Raw genomic sequence first — 24,186 nt, 5'->3', positions numbered from 1 at the left:
ATAACGAAAGCCTGCTTGGAAAGGGTGAAGGACATTAGTTTGGTCGATGTGTTGTTCTAGTTGAAATAGAACAAGTTTTTTAAGGACTTTGGAACAAAAAAAGGCAGATTTGAGATAGAACAAAAGCTGGATGGGAGAGCCAAGTCTAAGCGAGGATTTTTGAGTAGGGGACAAATGAAGGCATGTTTTCATGTACTGGGAACCATGCACTCTGATAGGCTGGAACTTAAGATTGGCAAAAGATAAAGAATGAGGGGTTGAGCAAGGCGTTTAATGGTGGAGGGGTAGCATTGTATGTTAAGGAGGGCCTTGAATCAAATAGATTGAAAATTCTGTAGGACACAAAACACATCTTGGAATCCCTATGGATTGAAATTTCAAGTGTAAAGGGGAAAAGGATAGTGATAAGAGTGTACTACCATCCACCTGGCCAGGATGAACAGATGGATGTAAAAATGTTATCAGAAATTAAGGAGGCTAACAAACTGGGGAACACAATAATAATGAGTGATTTCAATTACTCTGATATTGACTGGGTAAATGTAACATCAGGGCATGTTAGGGAGGTAAAATTCCTTGACAAAATCAAGGACTGCTTTATGGAGCAATTGGTACAGAAGCCAACAAGATGAGGAAAAGTTATAGACCTAGTCCTTAGCAGAGTGCATGATCTGGTGCAGGAGGTAATGGTGTTGGGGCCGCTTAATAGCAGTGATCATAATATGATCAGATTTGATATCAACTCTGGAGTAAGTACACACAGGAAATCCAATATGTTAGTATTTCTATTCTGCTCAGTGTGCGGCGGCGGTTGCGGCTAAGAAAGCAAATAGAATGTTAGGTATTAGGAAAGGAATAGAAAACAAAAATGAGGACATTATAATGCCTTTGTATCGCTCCATGGTGTGACTGCACCTCAAATACTGTGTGCAATTCTGGTCACCGCATCTCAAAAAAGATATAGTGAAAGCAGAAAAGGTACAGAGAAGGGTGATGAAAATGATAAAGGGGATGGGACAATTTCCCTATGAGGTAAGGCTAAAGTGGCTAGGGCTCTTCAGCTTGGAGAAAAGACGGCTGAGGGGAGATATGATAGAGGTCTATAAAATAATGAGTGGAGTGGAATGGGTAGATGTGAATCGCTACTTTATTCTTTCCAAAAATACTAGGAGTAGGGGGCATGCGATGAAGTTACAAAAAAGTACATGTAAAACAAATCAGAGAAAATACTTCTTCACTCAATGTGTAATGAAACTCTGGAATTCATTGCCAGAGAATGTGGTAAAAGCAGTTAGCTTAGCAGGGTTTTAAAAAGGTTTGGATGGCTTCCTGAAAGAGAAATCTTTAAGCTATTATTAAGATGGACTTGGGGATAATCCTCTGCTTATTTCTAGGATAAGCAGCATAAAATGTATTGTACTGTTTTGGGATCTTGCCAGGTACTTGTGACCTGGATTGGCCACTATTGGAAACAGGATTCTGGGTTTGATGGACCTTTGGTCTGACCCAGCATGGTAACACTTGTGTAATACAGGCCAAGGGTCTGAGGATGAAGAGGAGGGATTAAAGGAACCAATAATTTTGGATAGATAATGGGGAGTGGGGAGGTTACAGGAAGACCATGTGATAGTGGGACAACTGAGGCAAAGTGGGGAGGTGTCAGAAGTGTGGGGGGGATAGGTGAAGAGCTGGCCTGAAGTGAAAGAGGAAGGAGGTCTTGGCTAATGTATGAAGTGGAAGGACTGAGGGATCATAATCTGGGAAAATGGTGGAAGTTGGGGCAAGGAAGTTAAGACTATGAAAGAGAACCTGCAGATGATACAGAGAGGTTGCAATTTTCTTGCTGAAATATTCTCATACACATAGAACTTAACAGAGAACTTAACAGCAGCATTCTGAAATGATCTTTTGCACATGTTGCCAAACTACATGTGTAAATGTTGCTATTTACATGTGTAGAAGCAACACAAGGCTTCTAATTTTGGCTGAAAATAGGGAATACATTTAGGTACCTTAAGTTAGTAGCTTATATTTAAAATCATTTATCTGGGTAACAGCACCTGCTATCCAGATATATGCCACTGAGACATATATTCAGTGGCATTATCCAGATAGTGCCAGGATGAAGACCAGTGTTATCTGGGTAGCGTAGGAAATCAAACAAACAAGCAAGTAAACTATCCCAAGGATCCAGATAAGCTGTCTGGATAACGGTCAAATATTGTAGCTATCCAGATAGTGCCGGCACTTACTGCACTATCCAGTTGTTCAGTGACAGCCACTATCTGAATACTGCCAGTGACCATACAGGGTTTTTTTTTGCCCGCAGCAGCTGGCAGTTAAAAACAAAAATGCTGACCACCACAGGCTCAATATTGGGAGGTTAGGGTTTTTATGAATATCAGAAAAAAACATAAAAGGTGTGCAAGATTCATAGACAACATTCCAAACAATAAAAAGTTGCAAAAGAAGAATAAATTAATTGCATACCCTAAGTAAAGCAGACATTGCGGGTCCACAGAACGTTTATCAAGGTCTAGCCTTGGGGATTACTCAACTTCGTTCACCCACTCACCATGCAAATTATGTATTGGAGCTTGTGGCTTACCTGTAGAATGGAGGTGGGAATTATTCCATTCAGGGAATTTGAATCTTCCTCAGACTGTGATTGAACCACTCTTTGATTATGCTTGACCTTTGGTCTAGAAAGACTTTGGGAGGTCTCGAACGAAGGGATATGGTTGTTATCTCACTATAAGGAAACATAGTTGACAAATTTTTAACTGTTATTGATCCTACTCCCATTGATTACCAAACGCAAAAGGTGGAGAAATTAATGAGCTTTTGGAATAAGGAATTTCAGTAAGCTTATGATTAGCTAGCCCCACGTAGAGTAATTATACCCATGTTAAATACATCTGCTGCTGGTTTTCCCTCAAATTGATGCTTTGAAGAGAGAATGTAGGAGGCTTGAGCACTGATGGCAGAAGTTTCAGCTACATCTTTATAGACTGGTTTATAAAAAGGCAAACTACTGCTTGTATAAATGCAATCAAGCAGGCAATTAGATAATTCTTTACTAAGAGAATTGAAGAAAGTCAGAAGGGCTGTTCAGTGCAGTGAGTGATCTGACTGAAAATAATGCTAGGAGGTTTTTGTTAGAACCCTTCTTAGAGAATTATTTTAGGAAGAATATCAATAGATTGTTTAGAGATTCTGTGTTTAAGAATGATAAAGATACAAAGGATATGTATTTGAGTACAAAGAGGGTAGTGGCCACTGGGACTATAAGGGGTAGAGATATTCAAAATGGAATTTGGGTGGAGCAGTGACCTAGCCAGTCACTGCTCATGGCTTTTCCTACCATCTCTATGCTGATGACTCCCAAATCTACCTTTCTACCCCTGATATCTCACCTTGCATCCAAACCAAAGTTTCAGCATGCTTGTCTGACATTGCTGTCTGGATGTCTCAATGCCACCTGAAATTGAACATGACCAAAACCGAGCTTCTCATTTTTCCCCCCAAACCCACCTCCCCACTCCCCCCGTTTTCTATTTCTTTTGATGGCTCTCTCATTCTCCCTGTCTCCTCAGCTAGAAACCTTGGGGTCATCTTTGACTCTTCTCTCTCCTTCTCTGCTCATATCCAGCAGATCGCCAAGACCTGTCGTTTCTTTCTACTACTACTACTATTTACTACTATTTAGCATTTCTATAGCGCTACAAGGCATACGCAGCGCTGCACAAACATAGAAGAAAGACAGTCCCTGCTCAAAGAGCTTACAATCTAATAGACAAAAAATAAATAAAGTAAGCAAATCAAATCAATTAATGTGAACGGGAAGGAAGAGAGAAGGGTAGGTGGAGGCGAGTGGTTACAAGTGGTTATGAGTCAAAAGCAATGCCAAAGAGGTGGGCTTTCAGTCCAGATTTAAAGGTGGCCAAGGATGGGGCAAGACGTAGGGGCTCAGGAAGTTTATTCCAGGCGTAGGGTGCAGCGAGACAGAAGGCGCGAAGTCTGGAGTTGGCAGTAGTGGAGAAGGGAACAGATAAGAAGGATTTATCCATGGAGCGGAGTGCACGGGAAGGGGTGTAGGGATGGACGAGTGTGGAGAGATACTGGGGAGCAGCAGAGTGAGTACATTTATAGGTTAGTAGAAGAAGTTTGAACAGGATGCGAAAACGGATAGGGAGCCAGTGAAGGGTCTTGAGGAGAGGGGTAGTATGAGTAAAGCAACCCTGGCGGAAGATGAGATGGGCAGCAGAGTTTTGAACCGATTGGAGAGGGGAGAGGTGACTAAGTGGGAGGCCAGCAAGAAGCAGATTGCAGTAGTCTAAACGAGAGGTGACAAGGGTGTGGATGAGGGTTTTGGTAGAGTGCTCAGAAAGAACGGGGCGGATTTTACGGATGTTGTAAAGAAAGAAACGACAGGTCTTGGCAATCTGCTGGATATGAGCAGAGAAGGAGAGAGAAGAGTCAAAGATGACCCCAAGATTTCGAGCTGAGGAGACAGGGAGAATGAGAGAGCCATCAACAGAAATAGAAAACGGGGGGAGTGGGGAGGTGGGTTTGGGGGGGGGGGGGGGAAATGAGAAGCTCGGTTTTGGTCATATTTAATTTCAGGTGGCATTGAGACATCCAGACAGCAATGTTAGATAAGCACGCTGAAACTTTGGTTTGGATGCAAGGTGAGATATCAGGGGTAGAAAGGTAGATTTGGGAGTCATCAGCATAGAGATGGTAGGAAAAGCCATGGGATGAGATTAATGAGCCAAGGGAAGAAGTGTAGATAGAAAAGAGGAGGGGACCAAGAACAGAACCCTGAGGTACGCCGACAGGCAGAGGGATAGAAGTAGAAGAGGATCCACCAGAGTGAACACTAAAGGTGCGGAGGGAGAGGTAGGAAGAGAACCAGGAAAGGACAGAGCCCTGGAATCCAAGTGAGGACAGGGTATCGAGAAGTATGCTGTGATCGACAGTGTCAAAAGCAGCGGAAAGATCAAGAAGAATGAGGATGGAATATTGACCTCTGGATTTAGCCAGTAATAGGTCATTGGAGACTTTAGTAAGCGCAGTTTCGGTTGAGTGGAGAGGGCGAAAACCAGATTGTAGTGGGTCAAGAATAGCATGTGAGGAAAGAAAATCAAGGCAGCGGCGGTGAACAGCACGCTCAAGTAATTTGGAGAGAAAAGGAAGGAGGGAGATGGGTCGGTAATTAGAGGGACAAGTAGGGTCGAGTGAAGGCTTCTTAAGGAGAGGTGTGACCACAGCATGTTTAAAGGCAGCAGGGACAGTCGCAGTGGAAAGTGAGAGGTTGAGAATGTGACAGATAAAAGGAATAAGAGCAGGAGAGATGGCATTAAGAAGGTGGGTGGGAATGGGATCAGAGGAACAGGTGGTACATTTTGAGGAAGAAAGGAGAAGTGTAGTTTCCTCAATAGTAACTTCAGGAAAGGAGGAAAAGGAATGAGGGGAAGGAGAGAGAGGGGAACGGACTAGTGGAGGGAGAGGTGGTGAGGTAGAGAAGGCAAGGTTTATCTTTTGAACCTTGTTGTGAAAGAAGTCAGCAAGGGTCTGAGGAGATAATGAAGGGAGAGTTGGGGGAGGGGGCACCTTGAGGAGAGAGTTCAATGTGGTGAAGAGAAGTCGAGGATTAGAGCCGAGAGAGTTGGTCAGTTGGATATAATCCTGTTTGGCATCTGTAAAATCTGCCCCTTTCTTTCCGAGCACTCTACCAAAACCCTCACCCACACCTTTATTATTACTGTTTAAAGATTGGGTAAGGGAGGATATACGGGAAGTGTTAGGTAAGTTAGAGGTGAGCTGTGGTGATTGTGTGATTTGTAGAAGTAGTTTGTAGGCTATGTATATTTTCCTTGTAGGCTTTTTGGAAGAGATGAGTTTTCAGAGATTTGCGGAAGTTAGTTAATTCGTCAATGGCTTTCAGGTCTGTAGGTAGAGAAGGAGAAGGTGGTGGCGTGTGTCAGTTTGTATTTCAGTCCTTTGCAGCTGGGGAAGTGCAGATTGAGATATAGCGGCCTCCCATCTAATCCCCCTCCCACCCCACTCCACCCCAACCACTTCTTGCATAGGCCCACCCAAAATCTGTTGTCTGGCTATGCCCCTGGTCCCAAGTGATTACTCTGTGAATCATATTGAGAGAAAAGATTCTCAAATACCAAGAAATGCAGTTTGAGACCAAGAAAATGTGGCAGAAGGATAGAGAAATATTTGTCATCATTTTGAGTGTCACAGGCCTGATTTAAAGGAACTTTCAAGCAGGGCTGGCCCTAGGGTTTCTAGCGCCCTCCTGCAATCTATTAGTCGGCGCCCCTACCCATCCAGAGGCGGGATCACTATAGCTCCGCCCCCACAGTAGACACACCCCTTTTACCAGCCATGACATCATTGAAAATATTACACCAGTAAAGAAGAAAAATAACTTAGCACACAGACCAGGAATTAGGAGAACAGACAGTCTTGCCAACTCTGAAAAACAATGTGTTATCAAAATTTCAGAATCTAACAAACAGATCCCTATTCAGACACTTGGCCTTGCAGTCACACATATAGAACAGAGATAGCCCCTCTTCAAATTCTTCAAAAATTAACCTGAAATCCTAAGAAGTTAGACTCTGCATGCAGCACAATAGCCTTCCCATCGAGCACAGCTTAGGATCTAGCTAGGACAGACGTAATCAGCATAAACTAACATATTCTACAATCTGAGTTGGACAGACTAACAGGAGTTACTGAAGTGGGAATGAGAGATAGGTGATAGTTAGGAATTGAAAGCAGGCATCTAGCCCTCCTGTCCTGTGAGTTGCTGTGTTGGGGGTGGGGGTGGAAAAGGGTGGGTCAGGTGCAGCACTAAACAGCAGTCTCTGACAAAGCAAGGGTCCAGGCTCTGCTGTGCTGTCTCTGTCTGAGCCCTCTCTGGGCAGAGGACAGAGGTTAGCTGAGCTCCCACAAGTTATTTCAGAGCCAGATTCAGTTGGAGCAGTGACCTCCTCTGACAAACAGGGTTGCCAGGTAGAAATTTTTTTTCCAGCCCAATCCGGGCCAGAAACCAGCCCAAAACCCGCCCAAACACAAACCCCGCCCCTGACACCCCCACCCCCGCGTCACCGGCCCCGCCCCCGCCGTCACCGGCCCCGCCTCCCACGTCATCGGGCCCGCCTCCCCGTCATCAGCCCCGCCTCCCACGTCATCGGGCCCGCCTCCCCGTCATCAGCCCCGCCTCCCCGTCATCGGCCCCGCCTCCCACGTCATCGGCCCCGCCTCCCACGTCATCGGCCCCGCCCAAAACGTCACTAACCCCGCCCAAAAACGTCACTAACCCCGCCCCCCGCGGCCGAAAAAAATCAAAAAGCCGCCCAAAAAGCCGCCCGGAAGCCTAAAAAACCGCCCAAAAAACCACAACCCGCCGCGGGCAAAAATTTCCCGCGGCGGGGCGCGGAAAACCGCCCAATTGGGCGGTAAAACCGCCCACCTGGCAACACTGCTGACAAACACAAGGAGGATATTTCTCTGCTTGGGAGGGGGGAGGAGACGGGACAGAGAGCTGACAGCTTTGGAGCCAGACTGAGATGAGCAGCAGAGATTAGATACTCAGCAGAGCTTGATTGCTTGCAAAGTGACGCCCTTGAAGGCATGCGCCCCCCTGCAGTGCTTGCCCTGCTTACCGGGTTTGAGGGTTTGACCGGCCCTGCTTTCAAGCACACTGGGTAAGTTGCCAGCAGTGTTGCCAGGTGGGCGGTTTTCCGCGACCCGCCGCGGGTAATTTTTGCCCGCGGCGGGTTGCGGTTTTTTGGGCTGGTTTTTGGGCTTCGGGGCGGTTTTTTGTGTGGCTTTTTCGGCCGCGGGGGGCGGGGTTAGTGACGTTTTTGGGCGGGGTTAGTGACGTGGGAGGCGGGGCCGATGACGTGGGAGGCGGGGCCGGTGACGGGGAGGCGGGGCCGGTGACGGCGGGGGCGGGGTTGATGACGGCGGGGGCGGGGGTGATGACGCGGGGGTGGGGGTGTCAGGGGCGGGGTTTGAGTTTGGGCGGGTTTTGGGCGGTTTTTGTGCTGGATTGGGTGGGAAAAAAATTTTCCACCTGGCAACACTGGTTGCCAGTTTCGGGGGCTCAGGGACACTTCAGCTGACTTCCAAACTCAGTAAAAGGGAATTCTGAACGTCTTTGGAAGAGGGATCCCTACTAGCTAAAGTATATATATTTTGAGATGCAGGGTGGGGGAGAAAGCAGTGATGGAGAGAAAAATTCATGCCCCGCCCACTTTGGACAGGCCCACCCAAAATTGGTTGTCTGGCTACGTCACTGCTGCACACAGGTATTGCTACAGCTTTTTGGCAGTCATTAATGCATTGTAACAAAATTAACATAACTGCTTCTTGTAGGCAGTGTAAACAAAGTATCTGAGTGCAGCCCTGTTGAGTCCTCCTATGAATGCCTCTAGTATTGAAAGTCAGAAAGGAAGATGACCTTTGAAGCTCACTTGCAGAGTATACTGAAAGGTCCGAAGTCATTTCATGTTTCTGTTTTAGTAATTTTGCATTGTTGCTGTGAACTGGTTGAAGATAAGGTTGCCAGAGCAGAAGGTGGTGAGAATATTAATTTTGAAGTTTCAAACTCCTTAAACCTAAGTAGATGTATTTTGGCTTGTGAAATCATCTTTGAGCAGTAATGACTGGCCTGAAAACCTTCAGCAGTGATCTCACTAGTTTCTTAATCATGGATAGGGCTTGCATGTCATGGAAATAATTCTTGATAAAATGCCAAGATTATCATGCTATTATCAGATAGACTCATCACTTTGATATCTACAGAGGAAGAACCAGATGAGGAGTCATCATCTTCTGGAACCAGGCTAGGCATTGTTTAATTTGATTTTTTTCAGTGCCGAGAAATTGACATCAAATTTTTATTACTGCGGTGAAGAAACATTTTGACTGTGACCAGAGAGAGGTAATTTGCATTGGGTTTAGGACCCCCAATCATTTTGAAAATTTGGCTCCTATGGGTAGGAGAGTGTATTGAGGGAGTTAGTTGAGTGTAATGGTTCAGGGACGGGCAAGTGCATGGAGGGATCTGGGGATGGGTGAGTGCATCAGAAGTGGGTTAGGAAAGTGAATGCTTCAGAAGGAGGTTGAGGGTAGGGTGGGGTAAGTGTTGGGGGGTGGGGAGGGCTTGTATGTCAACAGAAAAAAAAACTATCAAAACTGTCACCAGCAAGAGCTGGTGGCCACATTCTGAAACCACCTGATTTATACTTGTGGGAGACCCTGTATTAGTGGTGTTAGCATTCCTTTCCAACATCTGGAAATCAGGCAAGCTTGGTTCACTTAATGGATGTGTCCAGAGTGAAGAAACAGAGGGAACAGGCCACAATATTCATTATATTTCTCATTAACAAACTGCAGCTCATTCCAGAATTTGAGCACCAGACAATCATTTGCCCACTTATAAACATCACAATATATCTTCTTTTCTGAAATCTTGGGCACCACTAGACGATTTTTGAAAGAACATTTTACCTTATTGGATATGACCATGACCTTCCCTAAGTGTATACAGCGATTTGTTCAAACGTTTTACTTTTTTTTTCTTTTCCTATAGATTTACCATTTGTAATAAAGTTGTTTCTATACCTTTGTTATCCATTCAAAACTCAATGAAAAAAATAAGAAAAAGAGGAAGATTTCTGTTCTGCAATACTATTAACACTTGAATAGCGTAAAGTGAGATCCTCTTTATGACTCTGAAAATGTGTATAATGACACTTTGTGCTGAGAATAAATGCAGTAATCTTCCTTATTGCTGTTATACAGGTTGGAAAGGATTCCTTTGGCAATGACTATGTAGAAAATTTCATCAAGAACAGTGTTTCTACAGGTAACATTTCAAGCTGCTTTATTATTTTATGGATTGCTTTTTACATTTTAAATGCACTTTGTTCCTGTTTAAAGCCATTAATTTCATCTTTAGTACTAGAAGGTGGGGGCTCAGAATATCATTAACGTGTTCAAAAGATACTATTTTGAAGTTCCTTTTATTTTCTTCTATCTCCTTTAAAATTTATGAAGTTAATATTCTAAAAAAACCCAAAATATCAGGGTAACATTGAGGGGCATAATCAAACGGCGCGCCCAAGTTTTCCTGAGGATGTCCTCGCAGGACGTCCCGGCGAAGGGGCGGGGAAACCCGTATTATCGAAACAAGATGGGTGTCTCCTTTTTTTTTCTTTTCTCCTTTTTGTGCTTAGTTGTGATGTTTCTCAATTATCCTCATTTAGTTTAGTTCATTATTTATATTTTTCTTACTTGCTTGTTTTGGCAGCGTTTTTTGTCCCAACTTTTGTTTGCACTGTTTAGCTCATTGGGCTCTGTGTTTACTTTTAGATACCCCTTTTTTATGTAGTTTCTCCTTCACTCCTTGCCTAGCATTATGTTGATACATTTTCAGTCTACTTGGTTTCACTTTCACTTTCTCTGCTGGTTCTATTTATCCCTCGTTACTTTTTAAGTGTCATATGGATACTATGTTGCCAAGGGTTTGTTTTTAAACCCAGTAAGATTGTATCTTTATTCAGGGCTTGCAGTGCTATGTGATACACATTCTGTCAGCGTTTAGTTTCACTTTCACTTTCTCTGCTGGTTCAATTAATCCCTGTAACTCTTCAAGTGTCATATGGATACTTTGTTATCAGGTGTTTGTTTTTAAACCCAGTAAGATTATGTTCTGATTCGTGGCTTGCAGTGCTACGTGATCAGTGAGTTGACAACACACATACAAGTAGGACTCCTCATTTTGCATTCACTACTTGGGTAAGCATTGTTTTTGTTCTTAGTACATTCCATTGTCACTGCATGATATTAATATATAAAAGCACACATGCCTCTATTTCATTTTTTCTAACAACCATTTCCACATAATATTTGTTATTTCAGTTGACATATAAGTCCAAAATTGTATATATACCTGGAATACACATAATATTTACATTTCTACATTTTTTCATTCATTTTTTATTTCTTTTTTATTTTTATTCATATTAGTAGAAACCAAAATTGTTTTTAAACGGATATGTTTAACTATTGAATATATGTATGCTGTTTTGATGGTTATTAAGCATATTTGAGCATATTGATTTCTGATCAGAAAATTAGTGTCTATTGAATTTTTATATGGATGTTTTTTCATGTGGATGTGTATATATGTTTTTATTGGTGTTGTTTATATGTTATATATTTTTATTTGTAGTGTATTTATTGACCCCTGATGCAGATGCTTTTTAGCGTCAAAATATGGCCTGTGTCGGGTCGTTATCATTGATATAATAAAGACTGTTGGACTCGCGTCTCCAGTGGTGAATCGTCTTTGCTTTGTTTTGTATTACATTTGTACCCCGCATTTTCCCACTCATGGCAGGCTCAATGTGGCTTACATGGGGCAATGGAGGGTTAAGTGACTTGCCCAGAGTCACAAGGAGCTGCCTGTGCTGGGAATCGAACTCAGTTCCTCAGTTCCCCAGGACCAAAGTCCACCACCCTAACCACTAGGCCACTCCACTCTACTTTTGCCTTCTGTGATTCGTCATCGTAGAGAACTTCTCCTGTTCTATATTTTGAATAAAAGAGAGGCCATAGGCAGTGAAGGAGTGTGTTTGCCGGATACTTGGGATAGGTTGCTGGATAGTTGGGATATTCAGCCACTCGGCTCTCTTTATCCAAATAACTGAGGAGTCCTTTTACAAAGGCGCGCTAGTGTTTTTAGCACACGCTAAAAATAAGTCTATGCTAAATGCTAGAGATGCCCATATATTCCTATGGGTGTCTCTAGCATTTAGCACATGCTAATCATTAGCAAGCACTAAAACCGCTACCACGCCTGTGTAAAAGGACCCCTTGGTGCATAAATAGCAGGCAAAAATCAAATCAAATTAGGACTTATATACCGCTAATACCCTTTCCAGAGGATTCCAGGGTTCGGTGCAGTTTACATCAATGCAAAGAAAAGAACAGACTGGAGCCACCTCTGAAGCTGACCACCAGAAGACGTGAGACTGAAAGTGGAGTCACAACCACAGTCGTGACATCCTTTCTGTCCTGATTGCGATTGAAAGGGAGTTCTATAGTGCCAAAAGAACATACTACACAAAACAAATCACAGCCACCGGAACAGACATAAAAAAACAATACAAAATCATAAAGAATCTCCTCAACACGAACCTAGTAACAACTTCACCCTCAAATTGTCCATCTGCTGACCAGCTGGCCAAATGCTTCAATGACAAAATCACCAATCTGTGCAACACAATTCCCCATGATGATTCCAATATCGACACTTTCCTTAATGAACTGGACCCCAGCAGATCGCTACTGGATAAATTTCACCCCCCTCAACACTAAGGAAATCTCCTTAGCACTATCCAAACTCTCCAAGTCTCACTGCCACCTGGACCCATGCCCCAATTATCTGATGAAAAATGCCCCAGAGCGATTCATTACAGAACTCACCACCCACTTAAATTTCCTACTTCAACAAGGCTCCTTCCCCACCAAACACGGTAGTATTCTACTTACACCAATACCAAAAAACCCCAAGAAACCAGCGAATGACATCACTAACTATCGACTTGTGGCCTCCATCCCTCTTCTAATCAAACTGCTGGAAAATAGAGTGACCTCCCAACTTAACAAATTCACTCAGAAGTTCTCCATATTACATGAATCACAATCGGGTTTTCGACCTGCATACAGCACAGAAACAGTACTGTTCACCCTGATATCCAGGTTCAAACAGGAGATTTCAATTGGCAACAAAATACTTCTTCTGCAGTTTGACTTATCCAGTGCATTTGACATGGTAGACCATAATAGTCTCACAAAATTACTGGACAAATTAGGGATCGGCAGAAACATCATCAAATGGATAAAAAGTTTTATCACCACCAGATCATATCAGGTCAAATCAACGATCATCTATATCGCCTACGTGGTCATCAAAATGCGGAGTCCCCCAAGGCTCACCTTTATCCCTGATCCTCTTCAACCTTATGATGATTCCTGTGGCCAAATCCCTGTCCAAATCAGGCCTTAACCCCTTCATCTACGCTGATGACATCACAATATTCATCCCTTTCCAATCCAACCTTAGAAAAATCTCAGAGAAAATTATCACTGCCATAAACATCCTAACATCCTGGGCCAACGCTTTCAAGATGAAATTGAACAAAGAAAATACTCAATGCTTAATCCTTTCATCACAACACGCCACTCAGCTCCCAACCACCCTGACCACCCCTGACGTTACAATCCCAATATCTGACAATCTAAAAATCCTAGGAGTAACATTAGACAACCACCTAACTTTGGAAACCCATGCAAAAGCCACGACGAAGAAGATGTTCAACATGATGTGGGTATTGAAAAGAGTAAAACCATTCCTCCCACAGAAAACTTTCCGCAATCTAGTACAATCCACAGTACTCACCCATGCCGACTACTGCAACAGCATCTTCATCGGTTGCAAAGCCCAAATCATGAAAAAACTCCAAACCGCCCAAAACAAAGCAACCAGACTCATTTTTGGCAAATCACGATTTGAAAGTGCAACTTCATTGGCTCCCTATCAAAGAACGCATAAACTTCAAAGCCCACACAATGATCCACAAGATCCTCCATGGCAAATCTCCAAGCTACATGGCCGACTTGATCGACCTACCAGCTAAGAACGGGTCCAAATCTTCTCGAACATATCTCAATCTTCATCTTCCCAATTGCAAAGGCCTCAAATACAAAACCTACTACGTATCCAACTTCTCTGTTATAGGCAGCAAACTCTGGAATGCAATACCTCGACACATCCGAACAACCAATGAACATCTACCTTTCCGAAAGCTGCTGAAAACTTACCTCTTCAAACAAGCCTACCCCAACAACCCAACTTAAATCTCGAACCTAATCCATACCACTAGCACCACCCATACTCCAATCCTCTCCCCCACGTCCCGTCCTATTGTCCTACTCTCTATAACTGGTTTACCTTTGTGATACATTGTACCATACTTTGTTTTATCTCTGTGATACTCTGTACCATACCTTGTAAGTCGCACTGAACCTACTATCAAGCGGGAAAGAGTGGGGTCTAAATGCTATAAATAAATAAATAAATAAATAAAGATGCAGACCACCGGGAATAGTGAGTTGAAGGTCTTCAGAAATCTGGTCTCCTTGTGAGATATGGCGGATGAGAACAGTTGAGCTTTCAATCTTTTTGATTGAGCTAAACATAACAATGAGAGTTCAGTCAGCAAGCAAGAGATGGTTCCATATAGAATTAGATGGACTTTGCAGGCAGCTTTGAATCTGATCCTTTCATCGATAGGGAGCCAATGCAGTTTGCTCAGGTATGCTGAGACACTGTTATATCTGCTCAGTTTGAAAATTAGTCTTGCTGCTGTATTTTGTATTAGTTGCAATTTCATTACATATTGGGCCTTTATTCCCAGGAATAGGATGTTGCAATAATCTAGATGCAATAGTATCAGCAATTGTACCAGTAGTGTGAAGGCTTTTTGGTCGAAAAGTGGCCGTACAAGTCCATACAAGTTGGAGTTGTCTCATTTTAAATAGTGTTTTCTTCCATAACTGATTGATATGAGAGGAGAATGTTAAGGAAGAGTCTAGCAGCACTCCGATCACTCTTGCTTCAGATTCTACTTTCAAGGACTTGTCATTGTGCACAGAGATTGAGGGTGGGATCTGGATTCCTGGGTTCCAGAACCAAAGTATCTTAGTCTTTTGAGGATTCAGTTTTAATTTGTTCTTTACAGCCCAATCATGGACAGCATCCAGCATGGTAGGAACTGATTGGTGGGGTTGTGATTGGGTTGGAGTATCAGTAGTAGGAGTAGGATGTCATCTGTGTAAGACAGTAATAGTTTGCCTAGGCCTAGGCATATTGATCCAAGATAGGACATAAAGAATTTGAATAGTATTGGGGAAAGAGGTGATCCTTGTTGAACACCGCTCTCAGGGAACCAGTAGTGGGAAAGAAGTTGATCTCGTTTCACTGAGTAACTTCTGTTTCATATGAATTAATTGAACCATTTAAGAACATATCCTGAAATGCCTATTTGGTCCAGTAATTCCAGCAGTAAACTGTGATCCACTGCATCGAAGGTGTCCGAATGGCGCCGGCGAAATCGATGGCCGGCCATCTTCGGGGCCGGCTCCGTGAGGGGGCGGAGCCAAGTGTATTTTCAAAATACGCTTGGCGCCGGCCAAATTGCTTGCCGGGTTTAGAGCAGGATTGCCGGTGGATCACCAGGTTTACATGAGATGGCCGGCTTCGTTTTCCAGCCATAATGGAAACCAGGCCCAGCCATCTCAAACCCGGCCAACTGCAAGGCACTTGGGCGTGGGAGGAGCCAGCATTTGTAGTGCACTGGCCCCCCTCACATGCCAGGATATCAACCTGGCACCCTAGGGGGCGCTTAAAAAAATTAAAAACAAAAATAGCTTCAAGGTGCATAGCACCCTTACCTTGGGTGCTGAGCCCCCCCAAATCCCCCCCAAAACCCACTCACCACAACTCTACACCATTACCATAGCCCTAAGGGGTGAAGGGGGGCACCTACATGTGGGTACAGTGGGTTTTAAAGGGGTTTTGGAGGGCTCAACATTAACCACCACAAATGTAACAGGTAGGGGGAGGATAGGCCTGGGTCCACCTGCCTGAAGTGCACTGCACCCACTAAAAACTGCACCAGGGACCTGCATACTGCTGTCAGGGAGCTGGGTATGACATTTCAGGCTGGCATACAGGCTGGCAAAAATGTTTTTTTGTGTGTGGGAGGGGGTTGCTGACCACTGGGTTGTAAGGGGAGGTGATCCCCGCTTCCCTTCGTTGGTCATCTGGTCAGTTGGGGCACTTTTTTCAGACTTGGTCCTAAAAATAAATGGACCAAGTCCGGCCGGCGAAATGCTCCTTCGAGCCAGACATTTTTTTTTCCATTATAAGGTGAAGCCGGCCATCTCGTAACATGCCCTGCCCCGCCCCCTTCCCGCCTTCGCTATTCTACCAACATGCCCCCTTGAAGGTTGGCCGGAGCCGCAACAAAAAAGCAGTTGGGGCCAGCCACAATCGGATTTCGTTAATACTGATTTGGCTGGGATCAAGAGATCGCCGGCGATCTCCCGATTTGTGTCAGAAGATCGCCGGCGATCCCTTTCGAAAATGAGCTGGCTGGTCACCCTTGCAGAGGTTTTGTTTTATGTAGGTGGTTAAGGTAATGTACAAACATTAAAAATTAAAAATAAAAAAATGACACTATGCACAGTGTCATTTTTTTATTTTTAATTTTTAAATAAATATACATTTGTTGGTATCCTCATCTACTCTCCTCACTTTTTGTTTGTACATCCCACGGTTTCGTGAGGGTTTTTACCTCCTTTTTGTTTTTGCTTTGTTCCTTCGGTGGTTAAGGTAAGCCATAGGGATTCTATACTGTATGCTGAATTCTGAGCGGTGTAGAATTGAGAATCGTTCCAGGTGATTCCAGCATAGGATTCCAGCATCTTTGTGAATAGGGGGTATGCTGGCAACAGGACAGTAGTTTGCTGACAAAGTTGTGTCTAGGCCCGAGTCTTTCAGCAGTGGAGTGAGGACAATTTTGCCCATATCTTGGGGGAGAGATTTAGACTCAAGAAGCTCGTTGAGTCTTGCAGTAATCCATTGAATTGCTTCTGAGGGGATCGTTGAGAAGAGTGGTGTAGGGCAGCAGTCAAGAACACAGTGGGAACGTGAGCATTTCAGTAGCAGCGACTTTACTTTGTGTTGTGGCAATGGTTGAAATGTGGCCCAGTATAGATCAGAGTTGGATGTATGAGATGGACATGATGTTGCTGTTATGTTCCCAGTTCTGTCTGACGTCAAGTCTATAGAAGTGTTAGCATTGTTGTTATCAGTCCAAATCTGAGTGGCCTTGTTGGCGAAATAGACTGCCAGTTCTTGAGCAGTCGGGATGACTTGCTGTGGATCATCTATAGTCATGGTGGTTGTTAAACTCCTTATTAGCGTGAACAGCTTTTTGTTGTCCAGTGGATCTTGGCCTACTGTTGTGCTGTAGTAGCTGCATTTGGCTGCTGTTACCTTTTGTTTGTAGTACCGATATGCTCGCTTCCAGTTTGCTTTATCTATGGCTATATGGTTCTTTCTTCATTGTTTTTCAATTGGTGGCATTCTAGTTTGAGTTTTGATGATCTGAGAACCATGGGGAGTGTCTATTTTGGCTTTTTTGGTGGAGAGGGGAGCAATTTTGTCCCTTGTTTATCATGTCGTCCCACTAGGATATCATTGAGATTTGTGTTGGATTCCAGGAAGTAACAACCTTTTTAATTTGGACCAGAAGCTGGCTTCATTTATAAACCTTGGAGCTGGGACCCCATTCGACCCACTTACCACCCCCCCTCCTGCCACCCTTGCTCCTCCCCTTCTAATAACTCTCCGACACTGGAGTTGGGTAACCATAGGCCGCAGCTTGCTTTATTAACCATGTATAACATAACTTTTATTAACATGAATAAAACAGGAATAAACAATGTGCCCCCCCTACCCCGAGCTACATATGTCCAGGCTTAACAACAACAGTTCGCCCCTTCCGCCGCTCGCCATATTAGCAAAGCGGCAATTTGTCGGCATCTCCCAGGGCCCCGCCCTACTAGCAAGGGCCCTGATCCGTGTGGACCTCCGCACATCTTCCGGGTCACCCGACCCGCCTGTCACGCCCTAACTCAGCCCCCATGAGCCATAGCTCCTGTAGCTCGGGGTTTGTTTGCTTCTTTTTGCTGCTGCGACAAAAACTCCCAGGCCATCTGCTGGAATAAAAGAAAAAAAAACACAACCAGAAAAACTGCCTCTCCAACCTCCTACTCCCAACCCCACAGCCCATGCTAGGGCGGGAGGGTGGGCAAACTGCCTCCAAGGAACGGGACAACACCCGTATCCACGGAGGGGGTCTTTTTAATCTCCCCTTTAGCTCCGCCCTCCAATGCCACCATCCACCAATAGCAGCCCTCCCTGCGAGGCCCGCCGAGTGAGCAGTGTTTAAACGGGCCACTCACATTGCGTCCCTCCTTGCACATCACCCCCAAGGCCTCTGACCCCCTCCCATTACTCATGCCCATGCAGAACTGACTCGAACGGGCCCAGCCCTCGTTTAGCGGGGCCCGTCGAGACCAGCTCTCGGGCCTTTTATTCTCCCTCTTCTGTATATCAGATACCAGATATGATATCCCAAGATCTCAAGCCACTATATTCAGTGGCTTGGAGAGATATGGATATCTCTTTAAATATCCACAACAATGTCTGGATAGCTTTTTGCAGATTCAGTCCTATTGAATATTGCCTTCTATATTTATAAGGTTTATTGAGTTAATCTGTACCAGGACTGTGGAACCATTATAGGTTTCAGTAAACACTCCCTCTACATTTCTCTATCCTTGGGATTTGCTATGGCTCATAGACTCTGACATGGAAACTACATGGAAACTACAGGCCGGTAAGCCTCACTTCGATTATTGGAAAAGTAATGGAAGCGATGCTGAAGGAAAGGATAGTGAATTTCCTGGAAGAAAATGAGTTGCAAGATCCGAGACAACAAGGTTTTACCAAAGGGAAATCGTGCCAAATGAATCTCATTGAACTCTTTGATTGGGTGACCGGAGAATTGAACCGTGGACGTGCTATAGACATAATCTACTTAGATTTCAGCAAGGCTTTTGACACAGTTCCCCACAGGAGGCTCTTAAATAAACTGGGTGGGCTGAAGATAGGACCCAAAGTGGTGAACTGGATTAGGAACTGGTTGACGGACAGGCACCAGAGGGTGGTGGTGAATGGAGTTCGCTCGGAGGAGGGAAAGGTGAGTAGTGGAGTGCCTCAGGGATCGGTGCTGGGGCCGATTCTGTTTAATATATTTGTGAGTGACATTGCCGAAGGGTTAGAAGGTAAAGTTTGCCTATTTGCGGATGGAGGGAGTGGAAAACATGAAAAAGGATCTGAAAAAGCTAGAAGAATGGTCTAAGGTTTGGCAATTAAAATTCAATGCGAAGAAATGCAAAGTGATGCACTTAGGGAGTAGAAATCCAAGAGAGGCGTATGTGTTAGGCGGTGCGAGTCTGCTAGGTACGGATGGGGAGAGGGATCTTGGGGTGATAGTATCTGAGGATCTGAAGGCAATGAAACAGTGTGACAAGACGGTGGCCGTAGCTAGAAGGTTACTAGGCTGTATAGAAAGAGGTGTGACCAGCAGAAGAAAAGAGGTGTTGATGCCCCTGTACAAGTCGTTGGTGAGGCCCCACCTGGAGTATTGTGTTCAGTTTTGGAGGCCGTATCTTGCTAAGGATGTAAAAAGAATTGAAGCGGTGCAAAGAAAAGCTACGAGGATGGTATGGGATTTGCGTTACAAGACGTATGAGGAGAGACTTGCGGACCTGAACATGTATACCCTGGAAGAAAGGAGGAACAAGGGTGATATGATACAGACGTTCAAATATTTGAAAAGGTATTAATCCGCAAACGAACCTTTTCCAGAGATGGGAAGGCGGTAGAACGAGAGGGCATGAAATGAGATTGAAGGGGGGCAGACTGAAGAAGAATGTCAGGAAGTATTTTTTCACGGAGAGGGTGGTGGATGCTTGGAATGCCCTCCCGCGGGAGGTGGTGGAGATGAAAACGGTAACGGAATTCAAACATGCGTGGGATAAACATAAAGGAATCCTGTGCACAAGGAAGGGATCCTCAGGAGCTTAGCCTAGAATGGGTGGCAGAGCTGGTGGTTGGGAGGCGGGGCTAGTGCTGGGCAGACATATACGGTCTGTGCTGGGGCTGGTGGTTGGGAGGCGGGACTAGTGCTGGGCAGACTTATACGGTCTGTGCCAGAGCTGGTGGTTGGGAGGCGGGGTTGGTGGTTGGGAGGCGGGGATAGGGCTGGCCAGACTTATACGGTCTGTGCACTGAAGAGGACAGTACAAATAAAAAAGTAGCACATATGAATTTATCTTCTTGGGCAGACTGGATGGACCGTGCAGGTCTTTTTCTGCCGTCATCTACTATGTTCCTATGTTACACTGGCCCAAGAATTCCCTGCTGCTCAGAGGCTCTGTGATGCTGTACTATCTCCAAGAGTCCAAGCTCCTCTCGTGCTAATGATATGCTAGCCCCAAGATTCCCTGCTGCTCACAAACTATGATATCACACAGTTTCCAGCATTCCCTGATCTTAGGCTGTGTGATGTCACAATATCCCTGAGATTCCCTGCTGCTCCCACATATCTCATTGTCACCAGGATTCCCTACTCCTCTCAGGCTGTGTGATGTCACATAGAGGGGCATAATCGAAAGGGATGCCCAAGTTTTGCTGAGAACATCCTCGCAAAATGTCCCGGTGGAGGGGCGCAGAATCCCATATTATCGAAACAAGATGGATGTCCATCTTTCATTTCAATAATACGGTCGGGGACGCCCAAATCTTGTCATTTAGGTCGTCCTTGAAGATGGTCATCCCTAGACTTGGTCGTTTTGGTGGTAATGGAAACCAAGGACGCCCATCTCAAAAACAATCAAATGCAAGCCCTTTGGTCGTGGGAGGAGCCAGCATTCGTAGTGCACTGGTCCCCCTGACATGCCAGGACACCAACTGGGCATCCTAGGGGCACTGCAGTGGACTTCAGAAATTGCTCCCAGGTACATAGCTCCCTTACATTGTGTGCTCAACCCCTCAAAACCCACTCCCCACAACTGTACACCACTACCATAGCGCTTATGGGTGAAGGGGGGCACCTAGATGCGGGTACAGTGGATTTCTGATGTGTTTTGGAGGGCTCACATTTACTACCACAAGTGTAACAGGCAGGTGGGGGGGGGGGGGGGATGGGCCTGTGTCCGCCTGCCTGAAGTGCACTGCACCCACTAAAACTGCTCCAGGGACATGCATACTGCTGTGATGGGCCTGAGTATGACATTTGAGGCTGGTATAGAGGCTGGCACAAAATATTTTTAAAGATGTTTTTTGAGGGTGGGAGGGGGTTAGTGACCACTGGGGGAGTAAGGGGAGGTGATCCCCGATTCTCTCCTGTGGTCATCTGGTCAGTTTGGGCACCTTTTTGAGGCTTGGTCATAAGAAAAACAGGACCAAGTAAAGTCGTCCAAGTGCTCGTCAGGGACGCTTTTTTTTTCCATTATGAGTCGAGGACGCCCATGTGTTAGGCACGCCCAAGTCCCGCCTTCGACACGCCCCTGTGAACTTTGGTTGTCCCTACGACGGAAACCAGCTCATGGAGGGTAGAGGTTGGAGAGTTGGTCAGATGCAGAAAATGCAGAGTATATGCTAAGCTGCCAGCTAACACCCAGTCAGAAACTTTTTGAAAGCAAAGGTACGTAGCCCACACACCTGTTATCTTTTAAGAATTGGCCAAAAGGTGTCTCCCCTCCCCCCCCCCCCCAAAAAAAAAGAAAACAAAAAAAAACAAACAGGTGTACAAAAGCATACAGTGGCAAAAACAAGGTTTACTATAACTGAAGGTAAAACGCTTAGTAATACCACCCCATAATCTAAAGAAAAACCTCTAAAGTGCAAGCACAGAGAAAGCCGTTTTAAAGAGGCGCCAATAAATGGAATGCAAACTTCCAAAGAGTAGCTGGGGACGTTTATCATTTTCACCCATAATCAAAATTAGGGCGTCCAAAACACAGAGCAGCTGGGGACGTCCATACTTCCCACCCATAATGGAAATGAGGACGACCAAATTGGAGGAAGCAGCTGGGGACATTTAGAGATTTTGCCCATAATCAAAATTAGGACAACCATCTTGGAGATGCCCATGCCGCTCTTACATGGGTGTTCTTGGGACGTCCTTCTCAGTATTTTCGAAGTTTTGTATCCCATTGTCAGAATGGCACCAAAACAGGCGCCCATCCGCAAAGGTAATTTCACTGTGTTCTCTGCACTCCTTCCACAGTTCTATGTGTACCCACTTGCCTGTGTGGCTCTCTTGCACATCACTCTCTAAAATGTACTGTATTCCTCTTCTCCAGCTCTGTACCATCTACAATCAGATCTGTGTGATTACCTGCTAATGCTATTCTTCACCATCTGTTTCCTGGGTCTTCACATGTGGTCCTATGTATACGAATGCTGCAAAACAAAACTGAGTTATTTTTGCTATGCAGGTGATGACACCAGTCAGACACAGAAGCTGGTCTTAATGGGCACCAGCCCCAGCATACTGAAGGGCAGATAGAGCAGCAAACCAGGGACACAGACAAAGGTAACGGCACTGAACAACTCCCAACAACAATCTCGCCACTCTCCAACTGCACAAAATCGCTAATGGGTCTAAAGACGACTTTCCCCTTAGTCTGGTCGCTTTTATTTCAGGTCTAACTAAGGACGCCCATGTTCCCACCCATGTGAACCCACTTCACTAGCCGTTATACATTGGAGGCGCCCATCTCGTAACACTGCCCAGAACAAGCCTCTTACATGCCCTCTGTGGGGATGACCATAGATGGGCGCCCTCGTGCTGAGGATGTCTTTACAGCCCTGTTTCAATTATCGGATTTGGACGACCTTCTTTCACAGGGACACCCATGTGCTTTTGTGTCGCTTATTGGACACCCTTCTTTTTCGAAAATGAGCTTGTTTGTCTCATCAATCCATGCTTTTGAATATGTTTTGTAATTTTGTTCTGTATAATAGTCTCTACCATTTTGCCCAGCACCCACGTCAGACTCACCGGTCTATAATTTCCCGATCTCCTCTGGAACCTTTTTTAAAAATCAGCGTTACATTGGCCACCCTCAAATGTTCCGGTACCACGCTCCATTTTATGGATAAATTACATATTACTAACAATAGCAAGTTCATTTTTCAGTTCTATCAGTACTCTGGGATGAATACCATCCGGTCCAGGAGATTTGCTACTCTTCAGTTTGTAGAACTGCCCCATTACATCCTCCAGGTTTACAGAGAATTCTCCGACTCGTCAGCTTCGAATACTGTTTCTGGCACCGGTGTCCCACCCAAATCTTCCTCGGTGAAGTCCGAAGCAAAGAATTTATTTAATCTCTCCGCTACGGTTTTGTCTTCCCTGATCACCCCTTTTACTTCTCGGTCATCTAGTGGTCCAACCGATTCTTATGCCGGCTTCCTGCTTTTAATATACCTAAAAAAAAAAAGTTTACTATGAGGCATATTTTCAAAGCACTTAGCCTCCCAAAGTTCCATAGAAACCTATGGAACTTAGCCTCCCAAAGTGCTTTGAAAATATGCCTCAATGTGTTTTGGCCTCCAACGCAATCTTTTTTTTGAAGTCCCTCTTAGCCTTCCTACATGCACCTTTTATTTATTTATTTATTTATTGCATTTGTATCCCACATTTTCCCACCTTTTTGTGGGCTCAAAGTGACTTACAATACATTATGAATGATGGAAATTACATTTTGTTACAATTTGGTTATGGATTACATTGTGAAGAGTTGTACAAGACAAATCAAAGTATCGTTAAGGAATATATCAATGGAAAAGAACATTGAAACATTGAAAGGAAAACAACGGAAAACTAGAGGGTCTGAGGACAATATATAGCATATAAAAACGAATAACCTATGGTATACATTTTCTGTGATTAAAGGTATGAGTGTGGTGCGATTTCAGGATTGAGAATTCATAAGTGGATGTGTTGATGTATAACGGAGCAGTGAGTGTGGATTTTATATGTTTTGGTTCTTTCCATAGATTTTATCAAAAAGATGTGTTTTCAGTAATTTGCGGAAGTTGGTTTGTTCGTAAATCGTTTTTAGGTTGCGCGGAAGTGTGTTCCAGTACTGCGTGCTCATGTAGGAAAAGGTTGACGCATGTAGCGTCTTGTATTTCAGGCCCTTGCAGTTAGGGAAGTGTAGGTTGAGGAAGGTTTGTGATGATCTTTTGGCGTTCTGGGTGGTAAGTCAATTAATTCAGACATGTAGGCTGGGGCTTCGCCGTGAATAATTTTGTGGACTAATGTGCATACTTTAAAAGTAATGCGTTCCTTACAATAACGTGTCCAATTTTTTTCACCCTTCTCATCTGTCTAAACTCCTATTACTGTGTCTTATCTGTCTATATATTCCACCTCC

The 24,186-nt window shown here is 44.5% G+C and overlaps 1 protein-coding gene across 2 annotated transcripts in view; it reads left to right on the top strand.

Annotated features, from left to right (window-relative positions):
- Positions 1–24,186, top strand: part of RBKS (ribokinase) — a 250,625-nt gene that overhangs the window by 51,161 nt on the left and 175,278 nt on the right. For both annotated transcript variants that reach the window (XM_030195886.1, XM_030195887.1), the window contains exon 3: positions 9,835–9,898. In XM_030195886.1, the coding sequence (XP_030051746.1) occupies positions 9,835–9,898 (64 nt within the window). The remainder of the gene's footprint in view (positions 1–9,834; positions 9,899–24,186) is intronic.

The sequence above is a fragment of the Microcaecilia unicolor genome, chromosome 3, assembly GCF_901765095.1.
Source record: "Microcaecilia unicolor chromosome 3, aMicUni1.1, whole genome shotgun sequence".
In the NCBI taxonomy this organism is placed as follows: Eukaryota; Metazoa; Chordata; class Amphibia; order Gymnophiona; family Siphonopidae; genus Microcaecilia; species Microcaecilia unicolor.
The sequence above is the reverse complement of the archived record's forward strand: the minus strand, read 5'-3'. Positions and strand labels throughout refer to the sequence as shown.